The sequence below is a fragment of the Paramisgurnus dabryanus genome, chromosome 7, assembly GCF_030506205.2.
Source record: "Paramisgurnus dabryanus chromosome 7, PD_genome_1.1, whole genome shotgun sequence".
Classification (NCBI taxonomy): domain Eukaryota; kingdom Metazoa; phylum Chordata; class Actinopteri; order Cypriniformes; family Cobitidae; genus Paramisgurnus; species Paramisgurnus dabryanus.
The window spans coordinates 18,136,611-18,158,651 of record NC_133343.1 but is presented as its reverse complement, the minus strand read 5'-3'; the positions used below and the strand labels follow the sequence as shown (position 1 = coordinate 18,158,651).

The window sequence follows — 22,041 nt, the reverse complement described above, 5'->3', positions numbered from 1 at the left end:
TTCAAATCTCAACTCAAAAATCTCCTGATGGACATGTAAAAACAAATGAAAAAACGGATTATGACAAAAAGGTTAATCATTCTGCATGTCATGGCTTATATAATGAACTAATTTCTAAATGTTTTGAGGTGTAAGGTAAGACTATTCAACAGAAAGCAGCATAATATATTAAGTTGAAAATTACATAAGCAACTGAAAACGTAGCAAACAGCAGACAATTGTACATAATCAACCACATGATTTTATTTAAGCATTTGAAATTTGTCCAAAATAAACAGAATTTGCTATTATATTTTGCACAACTGACTTGATGATGTGGAGGTTAAACAAAGTGTTTGAAAAAATAAATTTCTGATCTGAGAAATGCTCCAAAGCAAATGAGAAAATTGTAAAAAAAAAGTTAATCTTGGTTGTGGCTAAAAGGGATGCAGCCAAAATCTTGCAGAATGAGCGCTGTTTTCATCCTAATCCATCCAACCCAAAACCTAACCCTAAACCAAACATCCCACGGGATTTAGGCCATAGCTGTATCCTATATAGCCAGAACCGTTGTTCTTAATCCTAATCCTACCCCAAACCTAACCCTAAACCCATCATCTCACGAGGTTAGGCCGTAGTTGTATACACTCTACCCAGAATCGATAATCTTGTGGAATTTTGCCTGATGACAGAAAGCACCTTTAGCATTTTCTGAAAATATAGCGACATCTTGTGGCAGTTTAGAGTCTAGAACATTGTTTCATGTTATTCATTCTAAAAAAAAAAAAAAATCTTTAGACACACAAAGAATAGCTTACATACCAATGCTGATTTCCAATTTATGACGATATCATTAAAATATTAAAAACAATCCGATTTTTCAAATCAATCTTTTATTCCTTCCCCCTTAAATGCCCCTTAAAACTTTATTTGTATAAACCTGCAACCCCTCAAAAAAGCAGAAAAGCATGATTTTTCAATATTTTTATTATTAAAATATTAAAGACAAAAACAGACTATAAACACTATTTACATGGTAGCTAGCACAGAGATTTGCTTTACAACATAAACAAAGGTGTGATGTTTCTCTTCCAGTATTTTATGTGATCTTGTTGTATGAGACGATAAGGCTTTAACCAGTTCAGATGGTTGAATAAGGAATACTTGTAGATTTTAGAGATGAAGCAGGCAGTTAAAAAAAAAAATTCCTGAGGGACTAGACGGCACTACATGTCGATATTCAAAAATATTTACATTTGAGGTATGGTCTTTGATGCAGATAACTGCTTAATGATGGTCAAAAGTCATATACAGAACTGGAACTGTCAATAATAAAACAATCCATAGGACAATTCAGTCAACGAAATGTGACCAGTGATGCAAAAAAAATGTAACAGTGCTGGAAATGCATCCTCATTTAATGTGACATCCTCATTCATTCAGGATCCTAAAACAAACAAAAAACCATTAAACATATTCAGTATGTTAAACAATTGTTTTCGTTTTTCTGTCAGTGATAAATATACCCACCATATTATTGCTGTTTTTGAGTTCTTCTGTCTGTTGAGAAAAATAAAGTGAATGTTTACAATAATCTAGTAGTATATATACAGTATGCGTGACCCTGTTTATGAACAATCCGATTATGAGATTTTTAGAGCATCAAAGTTTGATTTCAGTTACCGATTTTACATTCATTTCAATATTTGATTTGACCTTACTCACACAATATTAAAAATATGTTTATAGAATGTTCTTTACATTATGCAAAATGATTTTATGTAGATATCAAAGAAAAGATTTTAGCTGGGTTTACATTCTTAGGGGTGGTTTTCTGTACATGGCTTATCCCATACGAAAATGCATGTTTAAGCTGCCTTAATTTAAAACCACCTTGCACTGACACATCTTAACCAATCAGACATAACATTCTGACCACCTGCCTAATATTGTGTAGGTCCCATTTTTGCCACCAAAACAGCCCTGACCCGTTGAGGCATGGACTCAACTAGACCTTTCTATTAGAACCAGCATTCACTTTTTCATTAATTTCAGCTACAGTAGCTCATTTGTTAAATCGGATCACACAAGACAGCCTTTCTTCCCCACATGAGCCTTGGCTTGTTTTTAATATTTTAAAACCTGTCACCGGTTCACCGCTTTTCCTTCCTTGAACCACTTTTGATAGGTTCTGACAACTGCAGACCGAGAACAGCCCACAAGACTTGCAGTTTTTAAGATGCTCTGACCCAGTCATCTAGCCATCACTATTTGGCTCTTGTCAAAGTCGCTTAGATCCTTATGCTTGCCCATTTTTCCTGCTTCTAATATATCAACCTACACTCATGGGCGCGGGAAGTGGGGGTGCTGCAGGGGCTGCAGCACCCCCTGGTGGCAAAGATTTAAAACTGCGATGACAATAAAATGATGGCTTATAAATATCTCTGATTGTTTGTTTCTGTTCCAAGACATTTTGTATGTCATGCTTGGGGTGTGTGATGAAGAGAGGGATAGTTTTAGTAATTTTAAAATGATTTAATTTAATTCAGTGTTTATTAGCCAATCAGATTTGTTTTGACGACGTGATTGCGATTCAGCCCTGCAAAGAGACAGGTTGCACGGCAACATCATTAACTGGTTGCGCGCAACCGAGAGGCAGAAAGAAGAGATGTCCATTGTGTTGTAGGCTAGTAGCTGTGTCTGTGAGTCAAAATGCCAAGGAGTTGTTGCGTGGGAAAATAGTACCAACAGAGTCAGTGCTGGGTGCCTGATGTGATGTTAACATTAGATGCGACTATTACGTTACTAGTCTAACATTATAATTCATACATGTATCACAGTAACACTGCAAAAATAAAGACAGAAGTAGCTGAACTCTTTTATAACTAGTGTGGAGTTGATTAATTTAAGTGATTTATGATTCTTTGATTTTAGGATATTGGTGAATTTAGATGATTTGTGTAAAAGTTTATGTCTTTGACCTATAATAGGTCTTTGTTTGTTTTTTTGTGTGAAATGTTTTGCCACCAAGGAGGACCATGTTGGAAATAAGTGTTTACACTATGTTATCCTTTGGATTATGTATGTTTGGCAATCTATAAATAAATCAAATTAAAAAAAAAAACAGAAAAACAGATCCAACTAAAATCAAGTTTTATTTATATACAAACAATAAAGAATGCTTCAATAATTAAGGTTGTTGCAGTAGCGGATCAGCTCACCAAGCGGTCTTTCTGCCTCCTGGATGCGCGCTGCGCACCCTGTAGTAAACCTGCAACCCGTCTGTATAAGCATAACAGACAAGCATGCACACTCACAGCCACAATGAAGAATGCATTTAGGCTATCTGTATCTATCAGCTTCGCAATGTCTCAGAAGAGAATTTTGGATTTTTTCAATCACACAGCCCAAAAGTCCCGAGGACTAGCGTTATTTCTCCAACTGACTCCTCATCTTGCATATCAGAGAAAGGTCATCTTTTCAAAAACTATTTAAAAATATAGCCAAATAGTTTCGCGGTGTTTAAGGCACATGTAAATGTTACAGAACATTTAAAGGCGCTCTAAGCGAATAATGTGCGACGTCACTTCCTGTTGATGTTTGAACTGTTTTCAAACAGACAGAGCGTAGCTAACTCCTCCCCCTCCCCCTCCCTTCCGTGCTTTCATGAACGCGCCCAACCCCCACCCCCAAATCCTTCTTGTCGTTTATTGGCTGGAATACTTTGTTTTGTTTTGGGATTGCTAGGTTTGGCCATTTGTTGATATTGCCGTTTGTGAAGCCTGGGCTGTCTACAGAGATCGCGTTTTTTTACAGTTTGATCAGCGGACAGGCAGCAAGCAGATAGTGAGGAGATGTTTCCGGTATGTAACAAAAAATGTTTTATGGTCTAAAACGCTTCAATTCGCTTAGAGCACCTTTAAAGTAACATTTAAAGTAAAAAAGATTGAATTAAATGATTAAAACGACATGAAAGGAACTAAAGTGTAAATCCTCTATGTACAACAAGGAACATGCGCATTTAAGAGTGGTGGGCATTTCAAAAATTTATATAAATTATTCCCATGCATCGATTTTAATGTTAAACATCTATAAATTCAAATGAATCTATATGGAATATATTCCGACAATTTAGCATATGATGTTCGAATTTTAAAGTCGAAAAATATCTTATTTTTACACCGCATGGCAAACTGAAACAAAACTTAACACACAAATATTACACTTACGTGTAAAAATAGAATTAAATGAAACCCGTGAATTAAAAGTTCCACTAATCGCCTTAACTCGAGTGATGTCAATAAAGTTTCATTAGAATTTAGAAATAGTAAAAACTTAAGCAAAGGAAAACAAAAAAGGCGTATAGGCTACTGGCACGAGTGAGAATGTATACATAAACTGTATTGCATAAACTGTTTCCATGCCTTCGACTTTCCTGCAAACTTGCTCAAAGTTAATTCTCCTGTTTTTCTTTTTTTCTTTATATTTTTAAACTCCATGTTGCACTTAATCTACAGAACAGCAGACCCGGTGCGTGCCAGAGGAGACTCCGCACATGACTTGCGTTGCATTTTGTAACTTTTACAAAGCATTTTGTAATTTGTGTAACTTTTTGGACACCTTTGTTACTTTGGCCTAGTCTATATATAATATTTCAGATTTTATGGCATAGCTTTCTCCCCACCCAATGAGGCTAATAAAGTAATAATGAAAAATATGCTTAATCATCGGCCGGCTAGAGGATAGTAGCAGAAAATAAGGACCCTGGCAGAGAATTCAAACTCTACTATGGTGCAATAGGCTATATAGTTTGTATGCGCCGTCAGCTCATCTTTACTTTATGGATGGGAGGTGCGAGTGAGTTTTTAAAAGAAGACATTTATAGGTAGAGTGGTCTGCAGAATAAAAAGCTTGTGAACAAAATGTTATAACTCCATACCAACACCCCCCCCCCCCCCGGCTGCATCCGCACCCCAGCACCCCCTACCGAAAATATCTTCCCGCGCCTCTGCCTACACTTGTCCTCAAATTGAGGTATTACGAGCAGCATGGTTACTTCCAGCATGATAATGGACCATGGTTCACAACAAAATTACAGTTTTTTCCAACTGCTTACACACAAAATCTTTTCATGTCACACGATTTTTGAAATCTCTCATTTAAAGTGCAAACATACACACCAAATCTCCAAAAACCATAAGCTAATACACAGCCTTTGATTCAATTGCATAAAACACAATTCTGTACCTAAAACATAAAAATCTATCATGAAGTGACTTTTCCAAACACAACCAATCAAAATGCTACACTTATTCACCAGGGCCTCATTTAAAGGAATGCTTCAGGATTTAGAATTAAGCTTTGTATCAGTAGAAAACCAGTAGTATTTTTGAATTACCGTGCCTCTCCCCTTCATATCACCCCGAGATGAGAGGTGTGTATTTTTTGTCTGGAAAAAAAAGCCTCCGATGACGCAAATTGACGATTTTTGCGTCATCTGAGGTTTCTTTGGCCAGAGGCTTAAAATTACAGACAGTAGTAGCAGCTAGTTCCACATGTTTTCACTACGCCCATGTGGGTGGGATCTCACTCACAGAATGTAAAGATAGTGTCAGCCATCTTTAGAAGCTAAGCTAACAGGCTATTGAGTAAATGTATTGTGCAGCGGAGGCGTTTGTGTGCAGGGTGCGGCATTTTCATCTTTGGAATTATTTACATGTTTGGCCAAAATAACTAAGAAACTGAGTGAAGCTTGCTCTTACGACACAATTCGTTTCTGTGTTGAACCAACCACCCAAGCTTCGTATCGTGTATGGACAGCGCAGTCCTGGATACATATTTTAGAATCCTAAACTGGAAGCGGCAGCCAAAGCCTGCAGGGATAAATGGACGTCTGACCTTACAGTGAGTGTTTCAATTTTCTTTCTTCTGTCTTAAAGCTTATTTATTTTCTCTAGCTTTTAACACATGATGATAACAAATCATATATTTGCTTTGAGGCGTTTGTCACAAGGTGACGATCTTTTGGGCGGAACCAAAAGTCGGGAAACTTTGGTTCCGCCCGGATGTTTCCGTCCAGACCGAAGAACGGAAACACCGGACATCCGGCAGATTTGCGGAGGCTGTAATCAGCCGATTGGGCACAGCTGTGCCTAGTTAAAAGAGATCGCCAGGCAATTGGATAACTGAAGCACAGAAAGGAGTATTTAAAGCACAGTTAAATGACAGTTCAGGAGTTCGGGCACGAGAGGGGGATTGACACGGGGAGAGCTCCTCTGCTTAGGGCAGGAGAGGTAACTACGTACCTTTTGAAGAGCCCGCAGGCTCTGTTGATCCGGGCTGCGCCTGAAGCGCGCGGAAAGAAGACAGGAGCTGCCTGGGGTGAAAGAAAGGCGATACGTGAGTGGAGAAAAGGAGCACCCCGAAGAGAGCATTGTGCTGTCAAGCCTGTGTTTAGTGTGTGCTGGGAAACGGAGCTGTGCTCATTTTTGGACGTGGTGGCTATCTGTGTTTCTCTCTCTCTCTCTCTCGTTTCAGTCTTTATTGTGGACCTGCTGGAGTAAACAGGAAAGCCCTATGGGTAAGAAGGAACTTTGTTCTAACCAATACTGAAGGAGTAAAGCAGGAAGAGATATTGACCGTCTGGTACAACGTAAATAAAGGCTATCCGCCGTGAGTATACCCTTTCTGTGTGGAATAACTGGCAAAAATTAACTTGTGTAGCCATTGGAAACCTCCAGGAAAAGGAGGGCGGCCCTACCCCTACAAGAGTGTGGTGGGCGAGCCGTTAGAAGTACACATTCAAACAGCCGCCGCAACGAGACTTATTGTGGTCGTATTTCACATCGCCTTATCGTAGCCCAAGCGCAGTGGAGGACACCGGGCGTTTCCCTTGCTGTGGTGCACTTATAGTGTGGTGAGTGAGACTGTGTAATAAATCTTTTTCACGTTTGGAGTGGTGCTGTGTATTGCTGTGGGTTGCTGTGTGTCTTGTAGACGAAGCCCCGCATCATCCATTTTCTTCCACTGGGCAGAGGACGGAGAGGCCAACGACTACAGAAATCACTGTTATTATACGTAGTGTGCTGTTTGGAGTACGAAGGGACGCAGACTAAGAGCCGTCCGTGACCGTGAGTAAACCAATGGAAACATTCGTGGTGTGAACTTACCTGTGTCTGTTGTGTCGCAGAGTCAGAGGCGAAAGGGTCCGCCGCCCCGTGGTCTCTACGAAAAGGGCGTCCCCGTCTAGGAATCGATCGGCCTATGGGCATTGGAGATAGGGCAGCGCTCGACCCGGTGAGGTGGTGTGGGACCTTCGCCCCTCTGCTGACCTACGGAGGAGAACGTGATACCTACCCAGAAAGTTGTAAACAGCAAAGCCGGTGAGAAATACTCGAAGTCTCAGTAACAGTGTCTTTGTGTCCTGACGGCCACCTGTGGAGAGAGAGCAGAACGAAAGTGAACCATTGAAGAGCAGACTGTGAACGTGATACCTACCTGAAAAGCTGTAGACAGCAGAGCCGGTGAGAAATACTCGAAGTCTCAGTAACAGTGTCTTTGTGTCCTAGCGGCCACCTGTGGAGAGAGAGAGAACGAAAGTGAATCATTGAGGAGCAGACTGTGAACGTGATACCTACCCAGAAAGCTGTAAACAGCAGAGCCGGTGAGAAATACTCGAAGCCTCAGTAACAGTGTCTTTGTGTCCTAGCGGCCACCTGTGGAGAGAGAGCAGAACGAAAGTGAAACATTGAAGAGCAGACTGTGAACGTGATACCTACCCAGAAAGCTGTAAACAGCAGAGCCGTGGCCTCCTGTGGAGAGAACGGAAAACGAGAAGGAACATGAGGAAAATGGACTGTGTGAAGATACAGTGGTGGTGGAGGAGAGCCTAGAGTGGCCATTGTTTTAAGTCCCCCGTTCCCCTTCCTTATTTAATGCTTTTAAGTAATTTAATAAAGGATATTTTAATTTTATGCTTGCCTTGTGTGTCTGGTCATTGGGGTGGCTTTGGGAACCTCCTCGAGGTGGAGAAAGGGGCGTGACCTTATTTACATCTGGGTCCACCCCTACCTGTGACAGATTTGGCGTAGTCGGCAGTCCACCTCGGGTTGAGACCAAAGTCCCCCAATGGCCTACCACATTTCTTTTAAAGAACAGCCCCCATCAACACTCCATCAGTCCCCAAACAACGCGTTCTCGGGACGAGAACGGATTGGCGGGGGAGGATGTCACAAGGTGACGATCTTTTGGGCGGAACCAAAAGTCGGGAAACTTTGGTTCCGCCCGGATGTTTCCGTCCAGACCGAAGAACGGAAACACCGGACATCCGGCAGATTTGCGGAGGCTGTAATCAGCCGATTGGGCACAGCTGTGCCTAGTTAAAAGAGATCGCCAGGCAATTGGATAACTGAAGCACAGAAAGGAGTATTTAAAGCACAGTTAAATGACAGTTCAGGAGTTCGGGCACGAGAGGGGGATTGACACGGGGAGAGCTCCTCTGCTTAGGGCAGGAGAGGTAACTACGTACCTTTTGAAGAGCCCGCAGGCTCTGTTGATCCGGGCTGCGCCTGAAGCGCGCGGAAAGAAGACAGGAGCTGCCTGGGGTGAAAGAAAGGCGATACGTGAGTGGAGAAAAGGAGCACCCCGAAGAGAGCATTGTGCTGTCAAGCCTGTGTTTAGTGTGTGCTGGGAAACGGAGCTGTGCTCATTTTTGGACGTGGTGGCTATCTGTGTTTCTCTCTCTCTCTCTCTCGTTTCAGTCTTTATTGTGGACCTGCTGGAGTAAACAGGAAAGCCCTATGGGTAAGAAGGAACTTTGTTCTAACCAATACTGAAGGAGTAAAGCAGGAAGAGATATTGACCGTCTGGTACAACGTAAATAAAGGCTATCCGCCGTGAGTATACCCTTTCTGTGTGGAATAACTGGCAAAAATTAACTTGTGTAGCCATTGGAAACCTCCAGGAAAAGGAGGGCGGCCCTACCCCTACAAGAGTGTGGTGGGCGAGCCGTTAGAAGTACACATTCAAACAGCCGCCGCAACGAGACTTATTGTGGTCGTATTTCACATCGCCTTATCGTAGCCCAAGCGCAGTGGAGGACACCGGGCGTTTCCCTTGCTGTGGTGCACTTATAGTGTGGTGAGTGAGACTGTGTAATAAATCTTTTTCACGTTTGGAGTGGTGCTGTGTATTGCTGTGGGTTGCTGTGTGTCTTGTAGACGAAGCCCCGCATCATCCATTTTCTTCCACTGGGCAGAGGACGGAGAGGCCAACGACTACAGAAATCACTGTTATTATACGTAGTGTGCTGTTTGGAGTACGAAGGGACGCAGACTAAGAGCCGTCCGTGACCGTGAGTAAACCAATGGAAACATTCGTGGTGTGAACTTACCTGTGTCTGTTGTGTCGCAGAGTCAGAGGCGAAAGGGTCCGCCGCCCCGTGGTCTCTACGAAAAGGGCGTCCCCGTCTAGGAATCGATCGGCCTATGGGCATTGGAGATAGGGCAGCGCTCGACCCGGTGAGGTGGTGTGGGACCTTCGCCCCTCTGCTGACCTACGGAGGAGAACGTGATACCTACCCAGAAAGTTGTAAACAGCAAAGCCGGTGAGAAATACTCGAAGTCTCAGTAACAGTGTCTTTGTGTCCTGACGGCCACCTGTGGAGAGAGAGCAGAACGAAAGTGAACCATTGAAGAGCAGACTGTGAACGTGATACCTACCTGAAAAGCTGTAGACAGCAGAGCCGGTGAGAAATACTCGAAGTCTCAGTAACAGTGTCTTTGTGTCCTAGCGGCCACCTGTGGAGAGAGAGAGAACGAAAGTGAATCATTGAGGAGCAGACTGTGAACGTGATACCTACCCAGAAAGCTGTAAACAGCAGAGCCGGTGAGAAATACTCGAAGCCTCAGTAACAGTGTCTTTGTGTCCTAGCGGCCACCTGTGGAGAGAGAGCAGAACGAAAGTGAAACATTGAAGAGCAGACTGTGAACGTGATACCTACCCAGAAAGCTGTAAACAGCAGAGCCGTGGCCTCCTGTGGAGAGAACGGAAAACGAGAAGGAACATGAGGAAAATGGACTGTGTGAAGATACAGTGGTGGTGGAGGAGAGCCTAGAGTGGCCATTGTTTTAAGTCCCCCGTTCCCCTTCCTTATTTAATGCTTTTAAGTAATTTAATAAAGGATATTTTAATTTTATGCTTGCCTTGTGTGTCTGGTCATTGGGGTGGCTTTGGGAACCTCCTCGAGGTGGAGAAAGGGGCGTGACCTTATTTACATCTGGGTCCACCCCTACCTGTGACACGTTTATGTGTTAGTTTTTATGTGTTTATATTTACATATGTATATTTGTGCTATTATTGTATTATTCCTGTTCAGCACTTTGTAAACCTTTGTTTTTTTAAATGTGCTATATAAATAAAATGGATTGGATGTAAAATAGCAAACAGCTGAGCTAGCGGTGTTCTGGATTAGTGGTGGTGGCTTGCAGAGCTGTGCATTGTGGGAGTTGTAGTTTTCCATACAAATGCTCCCTAAAGTCACATTCTGTCTTTTCTCTGTCAAACAGACACCAAATTCTAAATGTATATTACATTTCGACTACAAATATGACCCACATTCAATAAATATTAATGTTTCTACAGATTAAATGTTCCTTTAAGTTCAAACCGGTAGACAAGGAAGGAGAGTCATCTCTGATGAGTTTAGGGCTACACTTGTTGATCATGTGATTAACCACAGTTTAACCATGAGAGAGGCTGGACTGACAGTCCAACTTGAGTCAATTTACAGTGGCGTCCATCATCTGAACCTTCAGAAATGAGAACAGGTATGCAAATATCTAAATTATATTAATTTATTATAGACTATTTTAGCCTTAAAGTATAATCTACAGCAAAATACGCATGACGGCATAGTATTGCATAAACATTTCTAATTCTAATTCTTCATTTACTGCCCTGTATTGAATGAATGAGGTTGGTTATCATGCTGTACTACTTTTTTGTCAATTGTTTACAGTTCGTATGTTGAACACATACTGTGTTTCGATTCTGTACAGAGTGGAAAGGCAAAGACAACATGGAAGACGAGGACACTTGTTTACAGATGTACAAGAGACTAGAATTTTAAATATGGTTTTGTCCAACAATGCAATTAGGATTCGAGAGATAAGAGAGCATATCTTGAATAATGACACCAAATTTGACAACATCAATGCTGTAAGCCTGTCGACCATACAACGCATCCTCCAATAGTGATGATGAAACAACTTTACAAGGTGCCAGTTGAAAGAAACTCGGACAGAGTCAAGAATCTGCGACATGACTTTGTAGAGGTATTTATGCAACAGTTTATACTTCCAGTACATTAGACATCATATTTACTCATCTGTGTATCCTTTTGTCTGTTACAAAGAGCATTGGAGATAGATGCCCATATAATTTGCGATTTATTTATGTGCCAGGCACCACAGAAGAAATGTAATAGGACAGAGGGCAATTTCCAATGTCCCTGGACAGCTGTGAGCCTATGGGGTGCTGCCATCACTTAAAACTGGGTCCTCCACCACAATGCCACACTGGGTCTGTACAACACCTGCCAAATGCTAATTTTTCTTGATGCAATTTACAGAATGCTTGTCCCTGATTCAGATCAGGAGCCTGCTAGATTTGTGGTTACATCGGACTATGTTAGTTTTCACTGGGCTATTCTGGTCAAATGCTAATTTTTCTTGATGCATTTTACAGAATGCTTGTCCCTGATTCAGATCAGGATCCTGCTAGATTTGTGGTAACATCGGACTATGTTATTTTTCACTGGGCTATTCTGGTCCAAAACTGATTTGCCACCCATTCACAATTTGAAGTTTTGTACCAACCCCCATTTCTAAATCCGGTGGAAAGTATATCATCGCCAAAACCTATGTCCTGCATGGCACTTCTCCAGGCAGTTGAGGACATAGAGGTTGCCTCTGTCCAAGGTTGGTTTTGCCATGCTAGGAGATACTTCCCTCAGTGTTTGGCAAGAGGAAACGTATCTTGTGATGTGGAAGAAGTATTGTGGCCAGACCCAGCCCGAAGAAGAGATAAAGCGTAGTGACTGCCCTCCCCCCATCAATTCCTGGACTGCTCCCCCGGGACCCCCCCACATACACAATTGCGTTCTTTACTGTATTTTAAAGAATATACTTTTGGTTTACATGTATTTGATTTTGTTGTATGCTACTCTATACAACAATAACGTCTGGCCACTCTACTGAAATGTAGATATAAGCCTATGAAAGACCAAAGAGCTTTAGATTTGGAACAACAGTGTTTTCATGGTTTATCCAAACATTTACTATTATGAAAGTGTTTGGCATTTGATGCAAATGCTTTATTCTGACATGTGTTTATGGCATTTTGAATGCAGTGTTACATTTTGAAGGAGAGTTTTGAAGAAAAGTGACATAGTTTTGAAAACGTGTGTAAGCAAAAACTGTAATCTCAAACTGGTCAATTCCCCATCACCAGATCTGAATCCAACAGAACAACTTTGGGAGTTTTATTTCGGCATGCATGTAAAAAACTGACAAATCTTTAGAAACTGCATAATGTAATCATGTCAACATAGACCAGAATCTCAAATAAATGCTTCCAACATCTTATATGGAATGCTTGTCTTGAAGAATAGAAGCTGTTTAAAGAGCAAAAGGAGGCTATACTCCGAAAAACCACCTAACATCAACCTCACTGTAAAATTAATGTTAATGACAGTTTGTAAATATTGTACTTACTTGGAGTTTTTTTAGGCAGTAAAGGCTCACAGATTTCTCTAAAACAAACATCCTGCTGAACTTTATATGTCCTTTTGTACCTGACAAGTAAAAAGAAGTACTTAGCAAATAATGGGTATATCTAATGGATTAGATTGGTATCAAAACAATAGACACACAGCAAAGACTGCTTTGCTGTTAACGGTGCCAGACAAGAGACACTTACAAATAATGGCAGACACCATCTTCCCACACAGGCACACTCTTTGTTTCGGAGTAAAGTCGAGTGCATGGGTGAGACAATCGCTGGCAATCTGTAAACAATAAAAAAGACGGCACTCATTTATGAATATATAAATTTCCATTAAAAGATAAAAGTGGGAAGTTTCCCTTTATATTTCAGAATATAAATTAAGGTGTCTAGTAGGGCAATGAAAAACTAAAGAAATCAGTTAAGTGCCATCGATTTGTGATCTGTAGCATGCGGGGCATTTGCATGCATTCTTGTAAATGAACAAATATGGTCATACTTACATAGCTCACATCGCCTTCCCTTGAAACCAGTGGCACAGGTGCAGCTGAATAACTCGTCGATCTGAACGCACGTACCACCATTCTGGCAAGTCTGAGTTCTGCAGTCTTGGGATGACTCTAAAATTATAAAAAAGGTGTATTAAATACAAAAGCACACACAAATGGTTTGCTACCTGAATACTTGCGAGGCTGGCAAGAGTGCGTCTTAAGATTTTCAGTATAACTATCTTAAATTTTGAACACAATTTCATGGCAATATTTACGCATTTTACGTATTTGTTAAATGTGTGTTTTTGTATGATGTTAAGAATAATATTTTTTTTTATTATTTACTTTGTACAAATTCATACGTATTAGCCCAAAATTATGACCTAATAGTTTGTTTGTGCAAGCACCATGTAAGACGTCAAGGGACGTATAAGGGATTAGTGCCCTCTAGCAGCCAAAGCTTATACGACCTGACGTTACATTTTAAGGGCTTTTGCTAATTTAACGATGGGAAAAATAGTTTATGCGCCATGCGCACGGTCGAAAAGGGTTGTTCATGTTTTTCTAATGAGTAATGGGTGTGTTTTAGGCGTAACGTGCAATAAACCAATGAGAGTCTTATCTCTCATCCCCTTTAAAAGCCAGTTGCGCTGGCGCTAGGGCTGGGTTTCGATTCAAATTTCAAGAATCGATTCGATTCCGATTCTCAAGGTCTTGAATCGATTATCATTGTTCGATTCGATTCGATTCGATTCGATCCGATCTGATCCGATCTTCGAGATTTAGATAAGTGTTTTTTGAAAAAAGCCCAAAATGGTGCCAGATAGGGGTGGGCGGAATGACCAAAAATCTATTCCACAGAATGAGTCATTTTATTTCACAGTAACTGTATATTTCATGGTATACATGTTTTCAGTTTATATTGTTTTTGGATTATAAAATATGTTTTAAGTTTTAAAATATGGACAATTTAAAGTAAATAATGTTAAAGTGAAAATGCCCAGAGGATAACAACAAGTCTTGATAGACAGAATCTTGTTTTTAATTGAGTTATTAATTTTATAGACTATTGAAGCTATAGTATGCATTGTATTTTGTATTTATGCATACATTACATTAAAAATAAAGGTAAAATGAACAGGTATAAATATATGCACAAAAATACTGACAGGATAAATACCTGTTTATGAGAGAAGGAGCTCTAGATAGAGATATTATGACGGGTGCTATATGTGATGAAGTCTGTTTTAAGGTCTTGACGCTCTTTACTTTCTCTATTACACATTAACATTTGCGTCTCTTTCTCGTCTTTCTGATCAAAGATGTTTGTACTATAAGCGAATTAGGCGTCAAAATGCAGCGCACGTGTCACTGATATAAACGCGAGTTTTGTCTTAGCTTGCTTAAAGTTCAGAAAACTTTACAACTATTAGCATTATGTGCAAGAAGAACTCTTTATTTGGCGACCCGTTGCACGCGCCTCAAGAAACCTCTGCCCGTCAGAGACCGGCTGCATGAGCACAGAGGGAGGGGGAGAGGGAGAGAGAGAGAGAGAGAGAGAGAGAGAGAGAGATTCGCTGGAGACGTGTGGTGGATTCACTGGCGCTTATTATAAAAATAACACGAATAACTCGTTCATTTGTTATGAGTGGATTATTTTACATATAGATCGCAGCTTTGAGCGTTTCTAGAGTTTTCAAAACAACCGCTTGCTTAACATTACTGACCGCTATGTTCGTTGTTTTAATGTCCTTCCACCTCGCGCGTATGCGTGAATTCAATGATGCGGCAAGTTTAAGTTATTAATTATTAAATCGATTCTCTGAGTTAAGGATCGATCTTTAGTAATTAACATGAAAATCGATTCAGAATCGGTAAATCGATTTTTTCAACACAGCCCTAGCTGGCGCAATGTCTAATCCCTATTTAGATGACGGACTTTGTAAACGGAAAAACTAAGTGGAGGAGGAAGATCCACCATTTAAGATTAATGTTAACTCTTTCACCGCCATTGACGAGATATCTCGTCAATTAAGAGAAAACGCTTCCCCGCCAATGACGAGATTTTCCGTCTTTCCGCAATACCGCTATTATCCACCAGGTGGCGCCCTTCCGCAACTTTTTAAACCCGGAAGTATTGCCCTATGGCAAGCGGCTGCATGTCCGTGTCTGTTTTAAAGATCGCTCTGAATGGGATCTCTATGAAAAGTCCGTCACAAAAATGGAATTATTTTGCTCAAAATGTGGTGTTTTTGCAGAAACTTACCCATATTCAAAAGCTGATTACAAAAGAACCACTGAAAGTAGGATGAAACAGGGTTTTTTTTTGTTTGAAAGCAGAGGGTCTGTTCTTTCATTTGGTATATTGTATGTTTATATATTTCAAGAAGAAAATTTTCTGGAAGGCATTAAACTTTGGTGAAAATCATGAAAAAGGCTGGCTCTGGCTGGCAACTTTTTTTTAAAATGCTGGCGGTGAAAGAGTTAAATAATTGTGTTGTTTTTAACTTGTATTGAAATTGTTATTTTTTTATTAAAACCTCTAAAAGCCGTTTTCTTTTAGTCATGGAAGTAAAAATAGCAGTCTTTTACTTGCTGTAAATGTATGGCTATCCAATATCATCAAAAAATAATTTACAAGTATGTAAGAAAAGGTTTGTACTCTAAAAATACTTCATTTGGGACAAACAGGAGATAAATAATTTATAAAAGTGTTTTAGTAGCCTACTTAAAAATGTTTCTCATCTCACCATATCCACAGGTACAGAGTCATCATATACAATAAATCCGGGGAGTAGCATTTAAAAAAAACATTTAAAACAGATGCATTTGTTTAAAGCAAAGCATTTATTTACTTACCAGGCTGTAGGTGAAGCAGCTCTTTACGCCTTCTAACGTCTCATAATCGGTCCTCATTTATATCCAAGAGACTCAATAATAATCTTTTACATTTGAATGTTTAACTTTTTCATATTTAAAAGCTTTTTTATGTGTAATAAGCAAACCCGCGTTGTCGTCCCGTTTATAGGCGCATATTTCTAACGCGCCCATTAAATAACAAAAAACATACTGCGGCATAGACTTTAGACCAGGTTTTAGTTGGTCAATGGCGTAGTCTATTTAAGTTGCCTCAAAATAGCAACGCGCCAACAATGCGACTGAACACACATCGTTTTTAGATCAGAACGCCCATGGGTGTAAAAAAGGGCACAAATGCATTTGCTATATAAACAATGTGGCGCTAAACGTGAAAATGATCATTGCGCTGGGTTGAAACTTGCAAAAGACACTTGCGTCGTGCATTGCGCTGCATTGCGCCGGATGTATGATAGAGCCTTAAGGTTTTATACGTAATACGTCAGATTAGAAGCATTTTATATTATGCATTTGTAAATGTAGAAATAGTTTCATAAAAATTTATGTTTTTAAAGATATTTTGGAGCACCTAACTCCACCCCTTAACTTTGCCTAATTCCCTAAACGCAACTTCACAACCATATAAAACACAACACCCAAGTAAAAGTATAGTCACAGGTATTTATAGCATAAATTGACAAAAAAACAACAACAGTATAAAAGTATTACAAACAATTCACATAGCAAACCTTGCAAACTAAAGCCCTACGATCACTTTATATGAAGAAATTCATAAATGCAAAGCAAACAGTCAGGGGTGCGTTTCCCAAAAGCATCGTTAACCAACTACTGTTGTAAGTTTCGTCGTTACTGATAAAGTTCAGATTTGGTGTTTCCCGAAACCATTGTTCAAACGAACATTCGCAAGCTTCATAGCAAACTTGTGTGGTTTGAACGACAACTCTTCACCTGTCGTTAGAAGCATAGTTCCTTGTTATTATCATATGTAGACTTACGTTGGTCATGCTTTTAAACAAAATAAGCATGAAGTACATGAAGCAAAAAACATGTAGTACATTCTATATCCATCATTTTAAATATATACAACTTTTATTTTATGTCTTTAAGTTTATAAACAGAATTAAAGCGCTGCATTTGAAAACTGCACTTGTCCGCAGTTCTACGGGCTTTTAGACCCTGGGGAATCCCTGGGAGGAGTAAGAGGGAACTTGCGCATTAATTAAATATATTTTAAAAAAGGGAGCCAAGATGGCAGCGGTGTGAATGGTCACGTTTTATAGTCGTCTTAAGTAGTTTGAGGAGTTTTAAGCTAACAGACTGAAATTTGAATATGTAAAGTTACTTTTTTGAAAATATATGCTTTTTTGATAATTTTGGGCAATTCTTGCACATTCTAACGTGATATAATGGGCAAAAAAGGCAAAATCAATTCCTTCACGAGAGCGCTGTACTAGCTGGATACCTCATGAAGGATTGCTGCATGGAATCCGACGACATGGAGAACATTAATCTTGAGACAGACATTGGAGCCAATGAAGAGGTTCTTGCAAGGCCTATTTGCTCTACTTCATCTAAGAATCCTGTGAGTTCAAAAGGCACAAGCAAAGTTTTCTTTTCTACACGCCTTGATGCGATTCAGAAACTAACGGCTAAAATGGTTGAAACGCACAACAAGGGGATCTCCATTGATAAAACGGTTGCCGTTTCTTGGGAAAACTCAACAAACTGTCTGAAAGAGTCTCCCATATGAGTGAAGAGGTCAAAATGCATACTGTCAAGATCGCTTGAAAAGGAGATTAAGGAATTGCAAATTGAAAATGTAAGAAAGCTCAGATGAAATGCAACGGTATTCACGTAGATGGAATCTCAAGTTACAGAGGGTCCCAGAGCACGACGGAGAAGATGTGAGAAACTTCACAGTCGACATCCTAAGAAAGATGGTCCCTAGTATCAAGAACAAGTTGAAAGATGTAGTTGATGTTATACACTGCCTGGGGCTAAGTAGATCCAACGGAGCACCCCATAACATCATCATGCATTTTACTATGCAAACCTACCGAGACGTGGTATGGCGGGCTGCAAAAGATTCTCACTATCTACAAGAAAACAAGCTTTGGATCAAGGAGACGCTGATTTAACAGGATGTTGAGGCAATCCAAATTATGACCGTTGGTTAAGAAGGCTCGTGAGGAGGGAAAGAAGGTTACATGTAAGGGCTCCCATGCTTTTGTCACTGTGAAAAAACTTGAACTTTGCACTTGAGATGTACAACGTGTTGTCTTGTATTCGTGGTTTATGTCCATGGAGAAACTTATCTTGTATTTAACTTGAGAATTAATGCAGGAGCAGTTTCTCAAGTTATGCCGACTGCCCCCCATTCTTTTCACAAGTTGCACTTTTCACAGAATAGTTCAAAAACATCTGTTTTGACAAGAATTCACGAAAGCATAATGAGCATTAGAACAAATTTGCTGAGCTCATTATTATCTAAGCACAAACCCTGTATGGACAAACACAACAAATTTTTAAGATTTTTAAATTTATTCCAACAAAGCTCGAGTTTCTAAATTAGAGGCGCGCAGAAAATGTAATTCATGTCATTTCATAGATTGCACTCATTCTTTTCACACACTTGTTATTAGTGCTTTAAAGGATATAGAATTTAGCGCTGTTCCAGCAAACATGATTGTGTCTTGTCGAGTATTTTTTCTGTTATTTGGATGTATTCGTTATTCGTTTTGAAACCATTATCCGTGTCCTTCCGAATAACGTATTCGGCTTCGGGCACATTTCTAGATGGAAAGGGGAGAGAGCAGCGACGAGGTCTACTCCAAGGTCAAGTAGCGGGACGGTCCGGATGGTCGGAGTGGAACTGGGTAAAAAGCGAGGGGTCAAAGATATCCTAACGGGGATCCCAGGAACGTTCCTCCGGACCGTAGTCTTCCCAATCAACCAGATATTCTAGCCGGGGACCTCATCGTCGGGAGTCCAAGATGCTACAGACCCGGTATATGGATTCCTCCTCTACAGGGATGGGAGAGGAGGCATGTCTTTGGAGTTGGTGTCTGTGGGAGGAAGAGGAACAGGATCGGTGAAAGGTTTAAGGAGTGCAACGTGAAAGGATGGTGAGATTTTATACTGAGGAGGTAAGTTGAGCCACCTCAGCTGCCTCTGGATGGTGAAGGGGCCTAAGTATCAGGGACTCAGCTTACGACAAGGCTGGTGGAGGCAGTGGAGTCTCCTGGGGGTGTTGGTGATGCCGCAGACTGAGCAACCCTTGACATGCAGTGAAACATCCTGAGAGAGGGAAGGCTACCATTATCAATGACTGAGGAGAGAGAGGGTATGTCTGCTACCTGGATGTCCAGAGTTCAGAAGTTCAGTACGTAGGTGTTGAGGAACAAAGATGAGGCCTTCGGGGGTCTCTGGCGGAGCGGAATGGTGTAGATTTTCCTGGTTAATCTGTTCATTGATATCCCAGACAATGGGACTCACAAACACGTGGGAGGTAAGATGGGTTCAGGAAAGGTGTCTTCAGAGGAGGTGCTATGAATGCAAGAGAGGGTATCAGCTTTGACATTTCTAGTACCAAGTCGGTAGGAAACTATGAAATTGAAGTGGTTGAAGAAGAGGGCCCAAAGGCCTGACGGAGGTTTAGTCTCTTGGCTTCTTGAAGATATTCCAGATTGCAATGGTCCGTGATAACTTCAAACTGGTGCTTAACTCCCTCTGGCCAGTGCCTCCACTCTTTGAGGGCGAGTTTAATGGCGAGCAGTTCTTTGTTACCTATGTCATAGTTCCGCTCTGCCAGAGACAACTTTCTGGAGAAGTAAGCACATGGGTGAAGTTTAGGAGGATTCCCCTGCCGGTGAGATAGGACAGCTCCAACTCCAGTGGAGGAGGGGTCGACTTCAACAACAAAAGGGAGATCTGGATTAGGGTGGATCAGGACTGGTGCAGATTGGAAAGCTTCCTTGAGGAGATTAAATGCTGAGATGGCTTCTGGAGACATGGTTAGCATCTTGGAATGACCCCTTAATGCGGAGGTAAGGGGAGCACTAAATAGACTATAGTTTTTTATGAATCTTCTGTAGAAGTTGGCAAAACCCAGGAAACATTGTAGATCTTTCACAGAAGGTAAGGGCCAGTCCTGGATCGTCTCCACCGTACATTGATCCATCTGTACTCCTTGTTGAGTGATGACATAACCCAGAAATTGGACACTGGTGGTGTGGAACTCGCATTTCTCCAATTTAAGATATAGTTGATGTTCTCTAAGTTTCTCCATGACTAGTTTCACGTGACAATGATGTTCTGCCAGGGAGGAAGAGTAGATGTGGATGTTGTCTATGTAGACTACTACCAATTGGTTTAGGTTCTCACCGAAGACCTCGTTCAAATACCCTTAGAAAACGTCTGGTGAGTTGGAGAGTCCGAAGGGCATGACCCGGTATTCATAGTGGCCTGAAGGGGTAACAAAGGCAGTTTTTCACTCATCTCCACGTCTGATACGAATCAGGTTGTAGGCACTCCTAAGATCCAATTTGGAGAAGATGTGAGCTCCACGTAACTGTTCCAGAGCTGCGGGAACCAGAGGAAGGGGATAGCTGAACTTTACCATTTGAGTATTAAGGTGGCGATAGTCGATGCAAGGTCGCAGATCTTTTTCCTTTCCCAACAAGGAAAAAACTGAAAGCGGCAGGGGAAGTGGAGAGCTGGATGATTGTTGCTGTAAGGCTTCTTTAACATACTCTACCATGGCCTTTTGCTATGGGATGAACAAAGAATAAATATGGCCCTTGGGCAGTGTGGCTCCAGGTAGCAGGTTAATGGCACAGTCCTGTGGCCGGTGAGGTGGTAACTTTGTAGCTTGCTGCTTACTGAACACATCCTGGAATGCCAGAGACTCGGTGGGTATCTCAGTTTGGTGTTGAACTGGAGGACTCCCCACAGATGTGGAATAGACAAGGTAGGATGTTTCATGAGTCAAAGGGAGAAGATTTTAAAGATTTCTGGATGGGAATGAGACAGAATTAGAAGCAATTATTTCCCCAACTGAGGACCTTACCATTGCGCCAGTTAAAAGTGGCTTGGTGTTAAATAATCCAAGGGTGTCCCAGGATGATGTCAGCTTTGGATTCCTCCAGCACCAAAAAGGAGATCTCTCTTTATGTAGACATCCAATCTGAAGAGTGATGTTTGGAGTGAAGTGGCGAATGCGACCCCGGCCAAGCGGTTTCCCTTGTATGGTTTGTACCTTGAGTTCCTGTTGACAGCGAAGCTTATGTATGTTCAATCCTTGAAGGAGTTGTGGAAATGAAGTTGCCTGCTGAACCGGAATCGATGAGGGTTTGCGCTGAGACAGATACATGAGAAGTTTGAACTCTATGGAGTATTTGAACAGAACTTGCCGACGGGCACGGAGGTCGAATGGGGCATTCACTGATGAGGTGTTTGTCTCCACTGCAGTAAAGGCAGAGCTTGAGCTGGATGCGATGGGAGCATTCGGTGGCAGACAGGTGAGTAGAGTTGATCTGCATAGCAGCAGTGAAGGATTCGACACAGGCTGAAAGACGTTGAGACACTGATAGTGTTCTGGATCAGATTTTCCTATCCCATATTGTCGTTGTAAACCACTATTTACTGACGGATCTGAGGACTGAGACCATGATGATAGGCGGTGATCAGAGCTGTCTCGTTCCATCCGCTAGTAGCATAAGCGTTGACGGAAAGCTTGCCTTGGTGTAGGTTGAAGAGTTGATCATGAATAGATAAATCTGCCGCTGTTTGTCCGAACACTTCCTTAAAGTGATCTATGAAACTGGAAAGAGACTTTAAAATGAATGAATTTGAGTTCCAGTGCCCATTGAAGTACTCGCCAGATAACAGGGAGATAATAAAAGCAACTTGA

General features: G+C 41.1%; 1 protein-coding gene and 2 long non-coding RNA genes across 4 annotated transcripts in view; 2 read left to right on the top strand and 1 right to left on the bottom strand.

Annotated features, from left to right (window-relative positions):
• Positions 1-22,041, bottom strand: part of sned1 (sushi, nidogen and EGF-like domains 1) — a 63,846-nt gene continuing 41,805 nt past the window's right edge. Inside the window, exons 28-32 of the mRNA XM_065240967.2 lie at positions 13,266-13,382; positions 12,958-13,045; positions 12,753-12,832; positions 1,510-1,539; positions 1-1,426 (exon numbers count right to left, since the gene is read on the bottom strand). Of these exons, the coding sequence (XP_065097039.1) occupies positions 1,514-1,539; positions 12,753-12,832; positions 12,958-13,045; positions 13,266-13,382 (311 nt within the window). The 3' untranslated portion in view covers positions 1-1,426; positions 1,510-1,513. The remainder of the gene's footprint in view (positions 1,427-1,509; positions 1,540-12,752; positions 12,833-12,957; positions 13,046-13,265; positions 13,383-22,041) is intronic.
• On the top strand, positions 4,987-12,730 carry LOC135758921 (uncharacterized). The gene is made up of 4 exons (XR_010536604.2): positions 4,987-5,883; positions 10,621-10,805; positions 11,037-11,312; positions 11,442-12,730. It is a non-coding gene; the product is annotated as an uncharacterized lncRNA (long non-coding RNA).
• LOC135718729 (uncharacterized) lies at positions 5,981-10,174 on the top strand. Of its 2 annotated transcripts, XR_010520896.2 has the most exons (3): positions 5,981-7,361; positions 7,548-9,583; positions 9,770-10,174. It is a non-coding gene; the product is annotated as an uncharacterized lncRNA (long non-coding RNA). The 2 variants fall into 2 exon arrangements; XR_010520894.1 differs by lacking the exon at positions 5,981-7,361 and having other exon boundaries at positions 7,370-9,583.